General features: G+C 64.9%; 1 protein-coding gene across 2 annotated transcripts in view; it reads right to left on the reverse strand.

Annotated features, from left to right (window-relative positions):
• The window catches only part of WNT3 (Wnt family member 3), a 43,151-nt gene that overhangs the window by 3,789 nt on the left and 21,240 nt on the right, over positions 1–18,122 (reverse strand). The window contains exons 2-4 of one of the 2 annotated variants that reach the window (XM_036451723.2): positions 4,563–4,804; positions 1,194–1,459; positions 65–553 (exon numbers count right to left, since the gene is read on the reverse strand). In XM_036451723.2, coding sequence (XP_036307616.1) covers positions 74–553; positions 1,194–1,459; positions 4,563–4,804 — 988 coding nt within the window. In that variant the 3' untranslated portion in view covers positions 65–73. The remainder of the gene's footprint in view (positions 1–64; positions 554–1,193; positions 1,460–4,562; positions 4,805–18,122) is intronic. The other variant, XM_036451724.2, reaches the window with a different exon arrangement.

Below are 18,122 nucleotides of genomic sequence, written 5' to 3' on the forward strand. Positions count from 1 at the left end.
GAGATGGACAAAGCCAGGCCCCCTCCCCCCCACCCCTCCCCCGCCCTCCCACCCCGCCACCCTACCTGGCTCCCTACTTGCAGGTGTGCACGTCGTAGATGCGGACGCACTCCTGGCAGCTCACGTAGCAGCACCAGTGGAAGATGCAGTGGCACTTCTCCTTCCGCTTCTCCGTCCTCGTGTTGTGGCCGCGGCCGCAGCAAAGGAGGTCGCAGCCGTCGATGCCGTGGGAGGTGACGTTGCAAGTCCTGTCCCGGGTGCCAAAGGAGCCCGTCTCGGGGTTGGGCTCGCAGAAGTTGGGGGAGTTCTCGTAGTAGACCAGGTCCCGCTCGGTGGGCGGCTTGAAGAGCGCGTACTTGGCGCGCAGCGTCTCCACCCAGCCGCGCGACTCGCGGTGCTTCTCCACCACCATCTCCGAGGCGCTGTCGTACTTGTCCTTCAGGAAGTCGCCGATGGCGCGGAAGTCGGGCTGCGCCCACCAGCAGGTCTTCACCTCGCAGCTGCCCGACAGCCCGTGGCACTTGCACTTGAGGTGCATGTGGTCCAGGATGGTCTGGGGAAGAGAGGCAGCCGCTGGCCCCCAGAAGGACACCCCTGGGAGCACCCCGGGGCAACCCCCTGCTCCGCCGCCGGCCCCGCCCTGGACGGAGCCTGCTCTCCCTCCTCTGGGCCCGGGGAGCGCTGAGGAGGCCCAGGCCCGGACCCAGAGAACGGTGACTACTGACGACTTCCCTCCCCACCACACACACACACCCACACCCCCCAGGCCTCCCTTCGCCAAGGCTGTAACAAACAGGGGCTGTTTTCCACGTGTAATAGGTGGGAAAGCTGAGGCGGAACGGCAATGCCTCGCCCTAAGGCAGCCCACCGGGGGAAGGAGCGGAAGCTGAGCGCAAAGCCAGGCCCACCGGCCGCCCCAACGCACGGCACGGGCTGCAGCTGCGCCGGCAGCTCCGCCACCCTCCGCCCAGCGCGGCCCCGCGGCCCCGCGGCCCCGGGCCAGGTCGAGGCTCCAGGTGACCACAAGGGGCGATTGGGCAGGGGAGGGGGGGACCCCAAGCCTAGCCCAGGGGAGGGGGCAGGGCGGGGAGCCCCGGGCGCACAGGGCTGCGGGAGGGGTGGAGGCCGGAGGGGAAGGGGCAGGGCTGGCAGGGAGCCCCGGGAAGGGTCGCCACCGGGGCAGCTGCGCTCACCGTGCGGCCGGCCTCGTTGTTGTGCTTGTTCATGGCCGAGCGCGCGTCCGGCCTGTTCTCGCGGGCGTCCGCGAACTCCCGGGACACCAGCACCCCGAAGTCGGCGTCCTCGCTGCAGCCGCCCCACTTCCAGCCCTCGCCGGGGGGCCCCTTGTGGTGGGAGTCGCAGCCGCAGATGGTGGAGGTGCCCTCGGCGCAGGAGCGCGTGACGGCGAAGGCCACGCCGGCCGAGGCGATGGCGTGCACGAAGGCCGACTCGCGGGTGGCTGCGGGGGGGGGAGGGGGCATCGCTTAGGCCAGTCTCAGCCACCCAGCCAGGCCAGCAGGGGTGGGGTGGGGTGGGGGTGCTGGGGGGGGAGGGTATCCCCACTTTACGGATGGGCAAACTGAGGACAGGGCCCCCGGCTGATTAAAGCAGAGCCGTAACACCTGGCGGAGGGAGCCGGTGAGACACGGTGGGAACCACAGCTGGCAGGTGGCCTAAGAGATGGGGCGGCCCTGATCGGTCCTGGTCCCAGACCCCCTGCCCTGTCTCCCCAAACCCCAGAGACCTCAGCATCTTCCTAAGGGCCTGAGGCCTCGGGAGGAAGGATGGGACCTGCAGCCTGGCCCAGCCGGCCTCCCCCTCCCCCCCCCAGCCCCCCCGGAGGCGCCTGGGCAGAGCCTTCCTTTCTGAGCCTGTTTCCCTCCTCACAGAAACGGAACCTGACCCGAGGGCGGTGGCTGGCATGTGTTTCCCTCTCCCTCCCCTTCTCCTCCCAGACGAGGCCAAGGTTTGGGGCTGAGCCGGTCAGGGCCCTCCTGGGGGGAAGAGGACAGGGCCCAGCGAAGAGAGAGATTCTCGGGGATGTTCCCAACCTCGTTGTGATGACCCTCTGGGTGCTCCGTGGGCTCCAGATTCTCCCCTCCGGGGGCTACTTCCCATTTAATCCCATTTAATCCTCTCCCCCCAGATGGGTCCATTCTGCAGATGCACTAACGCCCGGGCCCAGCCGCGAGGCATGCATCCCCTCATGGCGGACCCAGAGCAGGGACGGGCTGCCCACGGCCTCGCGGGGCGAAGGGCCGGCCTCGGAGGGGTCAGCCCTTTCCAAGCCGCCTGACCCCTCGGGAGCCTGTGTCCCGGGACCCCTCTCCCCGCAGACCACCTGCCGGGGGAGGGCCCGTCCCGCCGCCCCGATGGGAACGGACTGCAGGGAGGGCGGGCGGCGGCCAGGGGGCGCCACGGCCTGCGGCTCTGCGCCCCGGCCCCGACCCGACCCCCCGCCCCCGCCTCCGCCCATCCATCAGGTTCAGGGTTCAGGGCTCGGGGGCAGCCAGAGCCCGGGCCCCGCTTCCGGCCGGGCTCGCGGCCTCTGGCGGCGGCGGACCGGCCGCCCGGTTCCCAGCGCGGGGCCGGGGGCGGGGGCGGATTAGCCTGGGAGCGGCGCTGGCGGCCCGCTGTGCCGTCCCCGTCCGGCGGGGCCCGCGGCGCCGCTCAATCCGCCTTTGTTCCGCCGAGTCACACCGCATTACCCGCATAAAGCGCCGCCCGGCCGCCCGCCGCCACCGCGTAGCAACGGGGGCCGGGGCCGGCCGCGCCCCCGCCCGGCGCCGCCCGGACCCCGTGGAGGCGGCGCCCGCCCCGCCCCCGCCCGCGGCCCGAGGGCGTGTGAATGGCGGGGCCGCGGAGCGCGGGCCGGGCGGCGGCGGGGGCGGCGCTCAGGCTTCCCAGGCCGCCGGCCCCTCGGGGCGCCCGGGGGGGGGGGGGGGCGCTCTGGGGCCGCCGCGGCCTCCGCCTTCCGGCCCGTGACCCCGGCGCCCCCGCCCCGCCAGGTCCCCGCTCCTGGGACCCCGCCCGGGGCGCCGGGCTCCGCGGAAGGTGCGCGCCCGGGGCGACGCTGGCCCCGGCGGCCCGGCTCCGGACCCGGCGCGTGTGCGCGGGGCCTGCTCCCCCGAGGCCTCTGAGCCTCGTCAGGTTCCCACCCCTGACCTGCGCCCCCTCCCCTAGCGCCATCGCCCTCCTGCAGGTTCGGGGCGCGGGCGTGTCTGGGACCCAACGGCGATGGGAGCCGGGAGCCGCCGGCGCGGACGGCGATGGGCCGGGCGGGTCTGCGCCGCCGGCAGCCGCGCGGCCGGAGGGGAGGTTTGGGGCCCGGGCGCCGGGCTGTGTGCTGGGCGCTGCCCGGCCCGAGGCGGGGCCCGGGAAGGCGGACAGACCGACACGCCGGCGAGATCAGGTTTGAGAGGAAAACCGCCGCCACTCGGCCCCAATTAGAGGCCAAGCCTTCCGTGTAAACAAGCAATCATTAGCTTTGGTAGCAGCAGCGCCGACAGCCGCCATCCATTGATTCGCTAATTGCCTTCGGCCCCATGACAATGGCCTGTGGATCGGACTCGCTCTGCGAACCCCAGGTGAAGGGGGGACCGCGCTCTGAAATGGGGTTTTGGGTGGTCAGCCCCACCACCACCACCACCACTCCCTGCCAACACCTGCCCCTCTCCCCTCCCCAAGTCCTCTAGGCTTTCAGATTCCCTTCCTTTTTTAGATTCTTTTTCTTTCTGGCTATAAATGCAGCCCCCCTAAAAGGAGGGGGGGCCGGGCTCACGGTTGGGGTGGTAAAGGCTTGGTGATGGGGGGAGGATTCTGATGCTGGGAAAGGGGTGGCGGCCCAGCTGGGAGCATCAACCCCCCCAGATCTGCAAATTCTCAGGGAGTGGCCCATCTTCAGGCCAGAACTCACCGGGCCAAAGCCCCTTCTCCCAGGGAGCAGCTGTCCCCCATCCCCCCCTCCAGGTTCCTCCCTGCTCTAAGGCCGCTGAGCGCCTCCAGGGGCGGTGCAGCCAGTTCGATCCCCGGTGGTGAGATGGCTGGGCGGTCAGTCACCCAGAGGCCACCGCCCGCTCCGGCCCCTCCACAAGCCAAGGGCATGTCCAGCTTGCAGGGGGGTGGGTCCAGCAGAAGGTTCTCACGGAAGCTCTTGGGAGCCACGCATTGTTCTCAGCTCTAGAATTTTCTAAATGGGAAGGACATAGGGGTGACCATGCCCTATGTCCTTCCCATACCCTGCCCAAAGCTACATTTGCATAGCACTTCACACAGCCCGGGGGAAATGTCCACATCAAAGCTGGGCCCCGAGGTGCAGGCTGAGGGGGAAGGAAGGCGGGACCCTAGAGCCTCTGGAGGCTGCGCCTGGGAAGGTGTGGCAGCCATGGTGACAGCGTGGGTCTGACCTGTGTTCTGTGGAGGCCCCAGGTCGTGACCAGCTTTATCGCTCTCGCCTGGGGACCCTGGGCTCAGAGCTAAGGCACCCCGAGATGGGAGAGTCACTTCATCCTGATGGTCTCCCCCACCTCCCCACCAGCTCCCGGTGGGCGCAGGGACCATACCTTTGTCCAGGACGGGCCCGAAAATGGCCAGGCTGTCGTCGATGGTGGTGCAGTTCCAGCGGCGGCCCCGGAACTGGTGCTGGCACTCCTGGATGCCCAGCTTCACGCCCTCCGCCACGCTGGGCATGATTTCGATGTAGTTGCGACAGAACCGCAGTTGCTTGGGGACCAGGCCCGGGATGGAGCCGCAGAGCAGAGGCTGGGAGCCCAGCGACGTGTACTGCTGGCCCAGGGCCAGGGACCTGCGGGCACACAGAAGGCAGCGGCGCTGCAGGCACAAAGCACAGGGCCCCTCGCAGGCATTGTTTCTCCCTAAATAGCCCTCCAGGGCAGGGAGAGTCACACAGGCCCCGTGGGTCCGAGCCCATGAATGCCGCCCTCGGCGGGCAGAGCTCTGATCCAGGCAAAATCAGCCCTCGGGCGCGGACATGTCCAACGCGCAAGGACATGGGGGCCAGCAGACACCTCCTGAGGGCACCTTTGGGGACAAAGCAACTTCATGAATGAGCCAGGGACTGCGAGGACGGTGTTGGGCCCAGGAACAAGTCCCTCCCAGGCTCTGGACTCGTTTCCCTGAAGGGCACTGAAGGGACTGGTCTGGGCAACCTCCCAGGGAGGCTAGGTTTGGGGGGCCACATGAGGCTGTCGGTGACCCGTGGAAAGGAACCCAAACCTAACAGGAGGAGGACCCCCAGCCCCAGCTCAGAAAACGCAGGGAAGCCTTTGTCCCCACAGGGAGCTTGCACACACAGTACGGTGATAATGGACGCCTCGGGAAGAGGGTCCAGAAGACCCCGGGCAGAAGGGGAAATACCACAGAAAAGCTTCCTGAGCCAGACACAGGGTGAACCATTTAACAGCTCTTCCTAAGGGCTCGCGATGGGCACGGCCGAAGGCTGGCTCTGGGCTCAGCGTTCGGAGGGATGCGGCGGCCCCCACCCCACTTACCTACTTTTTAATGACTGTGGGAGCGGGGTTGGGGAACCAGGTCTGGGGTTTGGAGGGTGCCACTTGTGAGACATTTGTAGATGGTGAACATCGAGCTCTTTTGGAAGAGAAGGAAGGGCGGCCTGCAGGGCGGACTTCGCACAGAGATGGCTGTTCCCGAATCCCTCTGTGCAGGGCCCGGGCGGAGTCTTCCCCTGGGCTTTGCCTGACTGAGTCCTTGTGATCACTCTGGGACACAGGACGGCAGTCACACAGCCCCTGCTCCATGGCTTAGCCTGGCAGGTTGAGAACCGAGCCCGGACCACAGAACTGCTAAGGAGTAGCTCATTGGATTCCATGCCGTCAGACTCCGGTGCCCATGGGACAATGCGGTGTGCCACCCTTCCTTCTGGGCAATGCCCGCCTCAGTCCCTGGGGCGCCGGGGGGCAGGGGGCTGCAGGCCTGGCCTGTCTGCACCCTGGGCCTCAGCACTGCGCCCACCATGCCTGGCTGGGAGGGAGCGGGTCAGCCCAGAGGCCTCTGATGGGCATCTGCCCGCAGCACCTGACAGGCCCTGCTGGCTGCCCTCTCCTGCCCTGCCTTGCTTATAGTCCACGCGCAGGTCAGCGTGCTAACAATGGTCATCAAATCCCCGCCGCTTTATTACATGCCGGACCGGTTCTGACTGTTCCCATATGTAATCCTCACACTGTCATCGTCCCATTTCATAGATGAGGAGACTTGAGGCCAGGGAGCTAAGTGAGCTGCCCACCCGCAGAACTGCCAAGTGTCAGAGCCGAGCCCCCTCCCTCCCAGCTCAGGCTGCCTCTCCGTGTGCATGTAACCAGCTCGTCCAGCCCGGCCCTGAGCCCTGCCGTTGCTGGGAGGGTGACTGAGCCAGCGTTCAGCGCAGGTGGCCAGCACAGCGACATCCTGCTGGAGGCTCAGGAGCAACCCCCCCTGGGAAGAAGCCCAGGCCGTTCCCGCTCCCTTCTCTTAGGACCCAAAGCCCTCTATGGGGACCGCTGGGAGGGGAGCTGAGGAGGAGAGAGGGCGCTGCCTCCCCACAGCTGTGTTTGGCCATGAGTATGGCAGAGATTGCCGCCCCGCCCCATAGCCTGGCCCAGACCCTGACAGCCAATTCCAGCCTCGGCGTCCCTCCCCTTTGGCCAGAGTGCTCCCAGGTTCTCCTCCCAGGTGCCTCGGACCCTGCCTGACCCTGGAGGTGTGGGCTGGCCCTGCAGGGCCCACGCTCCCCCAGAGCCTGGCCTCCCGCCCTCTGCACACTCTCACCCGGGCCGGCCTGCCCCACATCACCTCTGGCACCGGGAGAGTTGCCCACGTCACCCCCGTTTATTGGTCTGCTCACCCGCCAGGCCGGGTTCCCAGGGCTCCGGCCTGCTTCACCCCGAGAGATGAAAGCGGGGCCCGAGGGGCACTCAGGTCCTTCCTCCTCCTCCCCATCATTTTCTTCCTCCCCCTCCTCCCAGCCTTTGCCTTGCACCTGTCAGCACCTCTGCAGGCCTGGGGACCCTCAGACAAAGTGGGAGGCTGAGCCCCGGACCAGAATCAGAGAGAAGCCCTAGGAGAGAGTGAGCCCATTACACAGATGAGGAAGCAGAGGCCCCAAGGAGAAGCGACTTGCCCAAGGCCATACAACCGGGTGTCTGGAGCCTGGTCAGCTGGCTGCCCCTGCACGGAAGGGGGGTCTGAGGTAGAGGTGGGGGTGGGGAGAGACACGGTTGGCGCTTCTTTTCCACTTGGTGAGGCTGGGCCTCATCCCAGCCCTCCAAGGGGCTCCCTGCTTCCTGGTGTCACTCCCCCAGGTCCTAGGCAGCCTGTCCGGCCCAGCAGAACCCCGAGCACTGGGCACCGGGCCTGGCATCGCTCGGAGATGCCATGGTCCCTCTCCCCCAGAGTCACCAAGCCCTTCCTACAACCCAAGTGGATTTTCATATTCAAACCAACGAGAATAACGGCAGCCACTGCGTTAGCACTTACACGCCAGGGACTTCTCTCATCTAATCCTCACAATAGTTCTCTGAGGCGGTGCCGTCACCCCATTTTACAGAAGAGGAAACTGAGGCCCAGAGCAGCTGAGTGCCTTACAGACGGAAGCTCCCAGAGTCCAGACCCTGGGTCTTTATCTGACTCCAAGTGCCACGTCCTCTGAGAAGAACGCCCCGGCTCAGAGGTGATGAGTTCATTTCCCTCCTCCCACCAAGCCCGTCTCCTTCGTGCTGCCCCGAGCCAACCGGCTGTGTCGCTGGGAGCCAGGCTGCCTCGGTTCGAATCCAGCTCTGCCTGCCGTTTCCTGGCTGTTGATCTCTAGCGATTTACGTAACCGCTCCGTGCCTCCGTTTCTTCGTTTGTGAAATGGCATGGTGGGAAGGTTCAGCCTGTGAGACACTGGCACACGGAAGCACTCAGTAAATGGTGCTGGCTGTGGTTACCACGTGCTCCGGGGCTGGCCCCAGCACTTGGTCTGTCCCCTGCCCTGCCATGGGCTTCCCTCCTCCTGCCCCCCAGCCCTGACTTAAGAGAGCACACCGCATTCTCAGGGCCCCTCCCGAACATCTCTGGGAAGGATGCGAGGAACGGGGCTAAGCTGGCCCCTTGCCCGGCAGTTCGGTTCTCACGGGGGTGGCTAAGCAGACGTGTGAGCTGGCCACCCGGTAAAGGTGACCCAAGGGCAAGGCCAGGGCGGACAGATGTCCCCACTGAGCTCCATCCCGGTGTCCGCTCCGACCTGGGCATCCTGCCAGTAATCACCAAGGCCTCTGCGGACGCGGGTTAGCTCCCCGGGCTGGTGCTGGGCTAACGAGGCTGTGGCCGCGGGACTGATTTCCGCAGGATGGCTGCCCTCCCAAACGCGCCTGCCACCCCTGACTCTGAGCCAGCGGCCCGCACAGGACTCCTGTCCGAGGTTCCGCCACCACAGGTTCATGTAATTTAACCCACGGCTCCTCGCCCCCATTCCTGAAGGTCACACAGTGAGCCTCGTCCTCCTCCATTCTTTGCACCAAAGTAAGCGACATGGCTTTGATTCGATTTGTCCCGGCCGCTGTGAGGGCCGGCAGCCCGGCTGCTCCATGCCCGCCTGCCCTCCACCCCCTGTGCCTCCGCCTGGAGCACCGCCCTGGGAGCCGGGCAGACATCTTCCCCGTCCTCCGACCTCCCCATCCTCCGACCTCCCCATCCTCCAACCTCCCCGTCCGGGTGGCCTCCTTCCAAAGACTCGGGCTCCACGCAAAGGCAGCCTCTCCTCCCTCCGGACTCTGCCTCTCCCTTATTCACACCTTCTTATCTCCCAGTGCCAGTTTGTTCCAGTTCCTCTGGCTGCGCCAGTGTCCGTTTCCTGAGGCTGGCGGCTGTGTTTCCATTCTCCCTCACCACCTCCTCCACCACACACATGCTCTCACACACACACAGACGTGAGCACATTTGGTCTACCCAATAGCCAGGCTCATGGTAGGTACAATGCTGACTCTCAAGGGAGGGAATGAGGATCAAGCCCCTCCCCGGCCAGTCTGCTCACCCCCACCTCCCACTCCCCAGGCCTCCAGGCGTCCGGAGGTCCCACCTCCACACAGAACAAGACTCCTCAGTTCCGCGGAGGAAGTTCCTACCGTCAGGACCTGAGACAAAGGCGAGGCTCCCCAGGGAGCGAGGGCCCGCCTGGCCCTAGCAGCTGGTGAGGGGGAGGCAGGGGGCACTGCCAGGCCTCCCCAGCCAGGCAGGGGCTATTTATACTCAGCTCCTGGCCCTGCCCCGCCCAAAGGCACTGCCACCCTCCCCTGAGGGCAGTCCTCCTCCACCCCACCCACCCGCCATGTAGCTGGGCGAAGGACAGACACAGGCCGCCAGGCGGGTGGGCAGCAGGTGCCAGAAAGCACCGGCGAGGTCTCTGCTTGGGAGACCTCCACCGTCAACCTCTCAGGCAAAACCCCCTCTCCACAGAGGCTGGACGTCATTAAATACGGAGCACAACTTGTTAGACCACATGTGTCAAACACAAGGCCCGCGGGCCAAATCCGTCCCGCCAGGCCTTGCAATGTGGCCCGCACCACGCTGTCATCACTGCACTCCGCTGCGTTTCCATCACAATGACAGTTTATGACTGTTCAGTAAACCATTCGGCCCGCGATTTAGGCTGGATTTTAGATTTTGGCCCCTTCTCTGATTGAGTTCCACACCCCTATGTTAGACCCTCCCAGGTTGTTCACCTGGGCCCTGCCACGCCTCCCGTCCCAGAGGGCTGACGGGCCTGCATGGGGAGCACAGGGCAGAGGTAAAACTTCTAACCAACGGATTCAGGGCAGCGTAGATGCGGAACTGACTGGTGCTCGTAACGCACGGTGAGACACCACCTGGGGCCCCCTGCCGTGTGGCCTGTGCCGAGACGCTGGCAATGTTGACCCCCAGAACCCGTCACCCACCAGCAGTGACCCCCCTGCTGTGGCCATGTTTCCTTTAAGGAACCATTCCGGTTGGAGTTCTGCAGCCCAGTGTCTGTATTTCTTACCTTGACCCTCCCAACACTGTGGGATTTTAGAGATTGGATGGGCCGTAGGAGTCATCTAGGATGTTTCTTAATTGGTAATCATTTATTCCAAATACATACACGCCCTTCTCTCCTATAGCTACCCTGTTTCCCCGAAAATAAGACAGTGTCTTATATTAATTTTTTCTCCCAAAGTTGCGCTAGGTCTTATTTTCAGGGGATGTCTTATCTCTCCAAGCGCTAAGTCTTATTTTCAGGGAAACACGGTATGTAGTAAAATAGACCAAAAGAGCAACCTGTTCTTCAAAAGGCTACTCACAGAATTATCACACGACCCGGGAATTCTGCTCCTCTGTTTAGACCCAAGAGAACTGCCAGCAGGGACTCAAACAGATACCTGTACCCCCGTGTTCACGGCCGCATCCCTCACCATAGCCCAAAGGTGGGAGCAATCCAAGAGTCCATCAACACACGAACAAACAACAAATGCAGTGGTCCACACAGTGCGACAGTAGCCATAAAAAGGAACGAGGCTGTGATACACGCTACAGCATAGGTAAGCCTTAACATGGCGCTACATGAAAAAAGCCAGTCACCAAAGGACAGATATTGTATGATTCCACTCATATGAGGTACCTGGAACGGGCAAATAGATAAAGACAGAAAAAAGACTAGGCGTTACCAGAGGCTGGGGAAGAGGTGGGAAATGTATTGATTAATGAGTATAACGTTTCTGGCTGGTGTGATGAAAGGTTCTGGAAATGATAGTGTTGATGATCGGACAACATTGCACATGTACTTGATGCCACAGAATTGTACACTTTAAGTTGGAGGTGGGGGGTAAGAGCCATCCAGCCTTACCTTTACCCTCCCCATGGCCCCTGTGCAGGATGCAATCTGAGAACCACCGTCTAATCCCTTCCTTCCTTCTCTGGAGGGGAAGACTGAGGCCCAGAAAGGGTTTGTTGTCCTCACCCCCCTACTCACACCCCCGCCGGCTTCGGAACTCCTGCCTCCAGTCTCGGGGTGAGCTCCATAGTGAAGCCTCCCCAATCGTGTCTTTCGTGCAGTCAGAGTTCCCTTGCCCTCACCTTTCCCAGCGGTGAGGCATAACCATCTCTGCCAGCCCCAGACAGGGCACTTCCACCGCTAACCCAGAGAATGAGTGTCTCTTGTCATGACTGACGTGGGGCTGGGAAGGAGGGAAGGAGGAAGGGAGGGAGCTGGAAAGGGGCAGGAGTTGGAAACCACCTCCTTTGTGGTCATTTGTCTCTCTCCCACAGTGGCCATCACGTTTCTGGAAACCTTAACATAGCCCCGTGCTTGGTGCTCTGCCTGCCGGCTCCTGGGCAGATGTCCTCCCCACTCCTGGGCTCAGAGGGGCCCACATTGGCCAAGGGCAAGACAGACATTTACAAAAGGGGAAGGCGAGGCTTGACAAAATGTGCAGGAAGTAGAGCCAAGCATAGACCTTAGACTTAAGGCTACTTCCTTTCCATTCAGGTAAAGGGGCCACCCGGGCTGTGGGTGGCAAGGAGAACCTGTCTAGTTCAGGGGCGTGTGCCCGTAGGGCAGGCCAGGGAACCTGAGGCACCCAAGTCCTGGAGCTTCCAAAACGCGGAAACCGGGGTCTGCAGGCAATCGCTGCTCCCGACACACGAGGCCACAGGCCCTCACCGGCCGCTCGCCCTGTGTCCCTTCGGGCGCTTGTGACGCAGCAGGAAAGGAGGGGCCTCCGTCCTGCCTCACAAGCTACCGCCTTCCGTTGCCTGTCGGCTGGTCCTTCCCGGAGCGCACCGGGGCCCATGGGTGCTGAGCACAGCTCTATGGCCTCCCAGCCCTGCACCCGCCTCGGTGCCGGCCACGGGGAGGGAGTTGCTTCTGAGCCCAGAGGAGCTCCTGGGGCCCCACGGTCCGCCGAGCAGGTGTAGACACCCCAGCAGAGGCCTTCCCTCGCGGGAGCAGGCAGGTCTCCAGGGACCTTTCCCATCAGCCACTGGGCCATCTGCTCAGCAGGCACGGGGGGCCGCCCGGTGCTCACGTGTCTCCAGCCGGACAAGGGGCACCCTTGTTTATGTGCGAGAAGGGAAAGGAAGGGAAGGGAAGGGAAGCATAGGGGGAAGTGGAAGGGGTTCACGTGCTGAGCTGGGGCCCGGGGTCCAGACAGGAGTCAATGGAGAAGCAACAGTAAGAGCGTCCGAACCCGGCCTGCTGCTGGGCTTGCCGTCCTGACTCAGTCCCCGCCATGCAGACGGGGCCCACGGGGGCAGTGATCATGCGGAGTGACAGGACGCGCCTGCCCTGGGGAGAGCAGGTTACATCTTCCCTGGTAAACAGATTCTGAGCGATGACTGAGCAGGGCCAGGCCTGGGAACGTGCAGGTGGATTAGGCCGCACCCACGGAGCGCCCAGAGCAGGAGGCACCTGCCAGTTCCAGACCAGACAGCCCTTGTGCAGGTCCGGGTGCCATGGGTGCCATGGGTGGGTGACAGAGGGTCCTGAGGCCCTTGTAACTTAAAGCCCAAATGCACATAGGCCGGAGGGCACTAGAGGCCGCCGGCCGGGAGAGCAGTGGGGAGGCCCGGGAGAGAGTTGAGGCTGAGGAGGCACCTGGGGCCTGGCTGCACATCACAAGCCCCTGGGGGGGCCGGCACCACTGGTCTGGGGGAGCCTAGTGGGCAGCGGGGGCTGAGCACCCCCCACCTGGGTCGCCAGGGTCCGAGGCCACAGGTCTGGGGCGGTGGCCTTGGGCGCGGAGCGGAGGCGGTGACTAAGGATGGGCAGCTCGTGGCCACATGAGACCAAGACAGGGAACTAAGAGGTGACATAGGTTCAGGAACAAAGAGGGGATTCTGTGGGGCCAGCGAGCCCTGCAGGCACCGTGTGCTGGGGGTCCAGAGCTGGGGCCCGAGAGGAAGAGGCTGGACGTCCAGATTGGGGAGCCTCTGTCCTGGGGGCGAGAGCAGGCTGCTTGAGGCCTCGTCTCCCGCACACGGGAGAGGGCGAGACAGCCCGGAGCCTCGTGGTGGAGTGCTGGCTGCCACGTGCCAAGGGAGGGAAGCTGAGGGAAGCCGGCGGCTCCAGGAATGCAGGGCTCCCCCGGGAGGGAGGGCACAGGACGGGGGCCAGGATCTCACACCCACAGGCTAGAGCATCCGGCCAAGAGGCGGGCGGCCTGGCCCTGCCAGCACCGGCGTTAGGCGCCAGGTTTGGTTGCCGGTTCCCGATCTTCTCCCCAGGTCCCACCGAGGCGTGCAGCCAGCATACCTGGGCAGAGTGAGTCACCGGCTCTTCCTGTCCCTCTTCCACGCTCGTCCTCACCCTCCTCCCTGCACCCTGGGCCTCGGCCCCAGCCATGCCCTCCTGGCACAGGGGTGGCTCCCAGCCTCACCAGCCCCCTCCCCCCCGCAGCAGCGGCTAAGGCCGCTCTTCCCGTCACCTGTGCTGTGACAGGCCCCCATGAGCGTGGCGGGAGAAGGCAGGCTGGGGCGTGCGGAGGAAAGGGGGTTCGTACAGGCCAGGGGCCCACAGCGCCAAGGCTGAGAAAAACCACCCACCTGCAAAAAACGAAGCCAAAGTAAGAAGCCATTCCCTCCCCTGGGGCAGCAGCCCCTGAGGACTGGCAGGTCCCCCATCTTCCTCTCCCTCCCTAAGATCCCAGTGGCCCTCCTCCCGGCTCCCAGGTGAGCGGAGACCAGCGGAGCCGGAGGAGGGTGTGGGCGGACTCGGACTCGGAGCTAAAGGGTCGGCAGAGACTGGGTCCCAGGCGCAGGGAAGGGGTGGAGGTGCAGCCGCGCTCCATGCCGGGGAGCCCCGTGGGTGTTTCTTGGGGAGAAGGGGGGCGGGAGGGGCGCGGAGGGCGGGCCCGGCTGGAATGTTTCAGCTTCTGTTCTCCAGAGCGGCTCCCAGGCCCTGGCCCGCGGCCCCCGGCTGATCTGATAAGATGTGACAGGGCGGCCTGAAAAATGTTGGAACCTGTAAAATGTTTAAACCTGTTTCTGTTGTGCTGTGAGCGCGAGGGGGTTTTTCCGCTCTCGGTTCCATAGGAGAGGAGCTGAGCGGAGGGGAGCAGGGGAGGGGCGGGGAGGGCTGCCCCTTCAGCCTAACCGGGAGGCGGTGCAGAGCGGGCTGGTCCAGCTGGGGAGGAGGAAGGGGGAGAGAACTGGGAGGAAAGAGGAGTGGGGGTGAGGGCTGAGAGAAGGGGCGGAGGAGGAGGAGGAGGGAGGGAGAAAGGAAGGGGGCTCTGTGAGGACAGGACAGGGCGCTGTGGTCATCCTCCTTCAGGGGGACTGGCCAGGGAGACTCCCCAGGGGGCACAGCAGGGCCTGAGCCCAGGGGGTGTCAGAGAGAAGTACAGGGGTCTAGGAAAACTGGGCCCTGGGACCTCACTCCTGAGACCTCCAAAGGACGTCCTGCAAGGCTCCGAGCCCACAGGTGGACAGGTGGACAGAGGCAGGCAGAGGCGGACAGAGGCGGACAGGTGGACAGGTGGGCAGAGGCAGGCAGAGGCGGACAGAGGCGGACAGGCAGACAGAGGTGGACAGGCGGACAGAGGCGGACAGGCGGACAGAGGCGGACAGGCGGACAGAGGCGGACAGGCGGGCAGAGGCGGACAGAGGCGGACAGGCGGGCAGAGGCGGACAGGCGGACAGAGGCGGACAGGCGGACAGAGGCGGACAGGCGGACAGAGGCGGACAGGCGGACAGGTGGGCAGAGGCGGACAGGCGGACAGAGGCGGACAGGCGGGCAGAGACGGACAGGCGGACAGAGGCAGACAGGCGGACAGAGGCAGACAGGCAGGCAGAGGCGGACAGGCGGGCAGAGGCGGACAGGCGGACAGAGGCGGACAGGCGGGCAGGTGGACAGAGGCGGACAGGCGGACAGAGGCGGACAGGCGGACAGGCGGGCAGAGGCGGACAGGCGGGCAGAGGCGGGCAGAGGCGGACAGGCGGGCAGAGGCGGGCAGAGGCGGACAGGCGGGCAGAGGCGGACAGGCGGACAGGCGGACAGAGGCGGACAGGTGGACAGAGGCGGACAGGCGGACAGGCGGACAGAGGCGGACAGAGGCGGACAGAGGCGGGCAGAGGCGGACAGGCGGACAGGCGGACAGAGGCGGACAGAGGCGGACAGAGGCGGGCAGAGGCAGACAGAGGCGGGCAGAGGCGGACAGGCGGGCAGAGGCGGGCAGAGGCGGACAGGCGGACAGGCGGACAGAGGCGGACAGGCGGACAGGCGGACAGAGGCGGACAGGCGGACAGCGGCGGGCAGAGGCGGACAGAGGCGGACAGGCGGACAGAGGCGGACAGGCGGACAGAGGCGGACAGGCGGACAGGCGGACAGAGGCGGACAGGCGGACAGCGGCGGGCAGAGGCGGACAGAGGCGGACAGGCGGACAGAGGCGGACAGGTGGACAGAGGCGGACAGGCGGGCAGAGGCGGACAGAGGCGGACAGGCAGACAGAGGTGACAGGTGGACAGAGGTGGACAGGCGGACAGAGGCGGACAGGCGGACAGGCGGACAGAGGCGGACAGGCGGGCAGAGGCGGGCAGAGGCGGACAGGCGGACAGGCGGACAAGCAGGCGGAGGCGGACAGGCGGACAGGCGGACGGGGCAGTGGAGACGCTCGGGGGCCTGCTTTGCGGGCGGTGGGGGCACAGGGAGCCAGACAAGCCCGGCCTCCGGCGCCGGGAGCTGCGGGCTGCGGGCAGGCGGCCCCGCCAGGGGCTGACACGTGGTCTCCCAGCGGAGGCACTGAGGCCCGGAGGCGTCAGTGACTGTGGGGAGACCTGCTCCTGGCCTCCGCTCCGGGCGACTCTGCCAGAATTCCCTCCAAATGGCCCAGCCTGGCCCCCTGAGCGCCTGGAAACCAGGTGGACCGGGACCGGGCGCTGCCGGGCGCTGCTGGGGACAAGGGGCAGCCCTCCCCGCCCCTCCCCTGCTCCCCTCCGCTGCGCAGGAGCGGCTCCGCCTGAGGCCCCCGCTGGCCCCTGGGTGTGTGTGGGGGGGGGGGGGGGGAACAGTGCTCGGAGAGGCCGGAGAGCCTCTGTAAGCCGCCACACGCACTGCTCACTCTGTCGCCGTGCCAGGCTACAGTCATCCATGGGGTGGAAACTTGGGCAGCGTCCAGCCCAGCACCTCCGGCAAACTGAAGCCAGGGAAAGCCTGAGCCGTGCCCGCCGGCTGGGGGCAGCGCGGGGAGCACCGCCAGACCTGTGACCCCCCTCCCCCGCCAGAACCATCTCCCTCACACGTGCAAGTCCTTCTCGGAGCAGCACATGTGAACTGCATGCCTGTGTGTCTGTGTGTGTGTGTCTGTGTGTGTGTGTGAAAGGCCAGCCCCCTGCCAGGCCCCGCCCTCAGGCAGGTGACCCCTGTCAGGGGCAGGTGTGAGAAACCCCATTTGGGGTGGAAACCAGGGGGAATGAGGGTGCCGAGGGGGAGAGGGACCGAACAGCCAGGAAGCCGTCTCTGAGGTGACATGTGAGCTGGACCTGGATGCTGAGGTCAGGACGCACATCTTTTACTCAGGGCTCTGTCTTCTGTGTCTCTGCTTCCTGCCCCGCCCCCATCACATTCTCATTTAAACGTTCCCTGAGCCACGTGTGCACCTTCAGCTCGGGTCAGCCTCAGAACACGTCTCCCCGCCCCGCCCTGAGCTCAGAGGCCGGGGTCAGTCTCCCGTCTGACGTGAGGAAGCGAGGTCCTTCCAGGGCCCGGGCGCTGGTTCTGAGACACCGAGCCAGGGTTTGTGGGGTTCCTACAGGACCTGACCCTTCAGCCCGGTTCTGGCAAAAGATAAGACGCAGCCTGCCCGGCGCTCTTGCGCACTTTGGGCTCCTATTCATCCACCGAGGCCCCATTCTAAATGCCCTCGCTGTGTAAGCAGCATTTCCCGGCTCTTACACTGCCGAGGCAGGAACCTTAAACACGTTCCGCTGAATTGTCCCTCTACTCTCTGTCCGTCAGCTACACGTGAGCGTTTGTGAGAGGAGGGATGCTCCCGCTCATTTTCCTGGCATTCCCGCTCCTCTTGTCACTGAACAGCTCTGCCTGTTACCGCAGCCATTCCCCCCACCCCTAGCCCCCCAGGGCCCCACAGGCTGAGGGCAGTGATGGCCTCCTGTTCGCTGGGCCTTAGATCAGCGGCCGGTTCCACCGGCTGGAAATGCTTTGTTTGACTCTTAGGAAGCCCAGAGGGCAGGTGGAGAGCAGGGCCGCTCTGCCGGGAGTTCCCTCTCGGAGAAGCAGAGCCCGGGAGTGTCTTCACCCCGAACATGTGTGCGCGGCCAGGCCTGAGAAGGGCGCCGGGGACACAGAGGTGGGCCTCCTGGTCTTGCCCCGGGTGACCCCTCCTCCTCCCCCTCGTCCTCCCCTCCTGGGCCCGGGTGTCTGCGGCCCACCCTGCCTCACGGCCCCTGCACTGTCCGCCCACCTGGGGAGGTCTGGGCACTTAGACTTCCCCTTCCTCGACTGTCCCACCCACTTCCTTACACCATGCCTTTTGGGTAAGGTGACCAGATGTCCCGCTTTTGGCGGGACAGTCCCGATTTTTAACAATTATTCCCGCGTCCCACAGCGGGACCGTCCCGCCAAAAGCGGGACGTCTGGTCACCTTACTTTTGGGGGACCAAGGACAGGCATTTGCCAGCTGCTGCTGGGGTCAGGGGTGCAGGCGGCGGCATCAAGGCACTCAGACCACGTGGGGTGGTTTTGAAAAGGACAGACCCCTGGGCTCCAGAGCCAGCCCCGCTGAACCAGACTCTGGAGTGGCGCCCGGGAAACTGGGCCAGGAAAAGCCTCCGGAGGGGACAGGGTCACAACGTCAGACGATGGAAGGCGGAGTTCCCAGGGGCCCAGGAAAGGCTCCGGCCAAACATGAATAACCTGAGTCTCCCCCCAGCTTTTAGAGGCAACTTTCCGGGGAAACTGAGGGACAGGAACAGCCCAAATGTCACTGGGGAGGGAGCAGACAGACAGATTCTGAATGTGGACAGTCCATGAGGCTACGGGCTGGACTCTCCAGAAAGCCATGTCATTTTCTGTAAGGTGTGTGTGTGTGTGTTGGGTAGGGGAGGCACGTTTTAGATGAAAATAAACTTAAGAGACGTTAACAATAAAAAATAAAAAA

The sequence above is a fragment of the Pipistrellus kuhlii genome, unplaced genomic scaffold (genome assembly GCF_014108245.1).
Source record: "Pipistrellus kuhlii isolate mPipKuh1 unplaced genomic scaffold, mPipKuh1.p scaffold_m20_p_22, whole genome shotgun sequence".
NCBI classification, from domain to species: Eukaryota; Metazoa; Chordata; class Mammalia; order Chiroptera; family Vespertilionidae; genus Pipistrellus; species Pipistrellus kuhlii.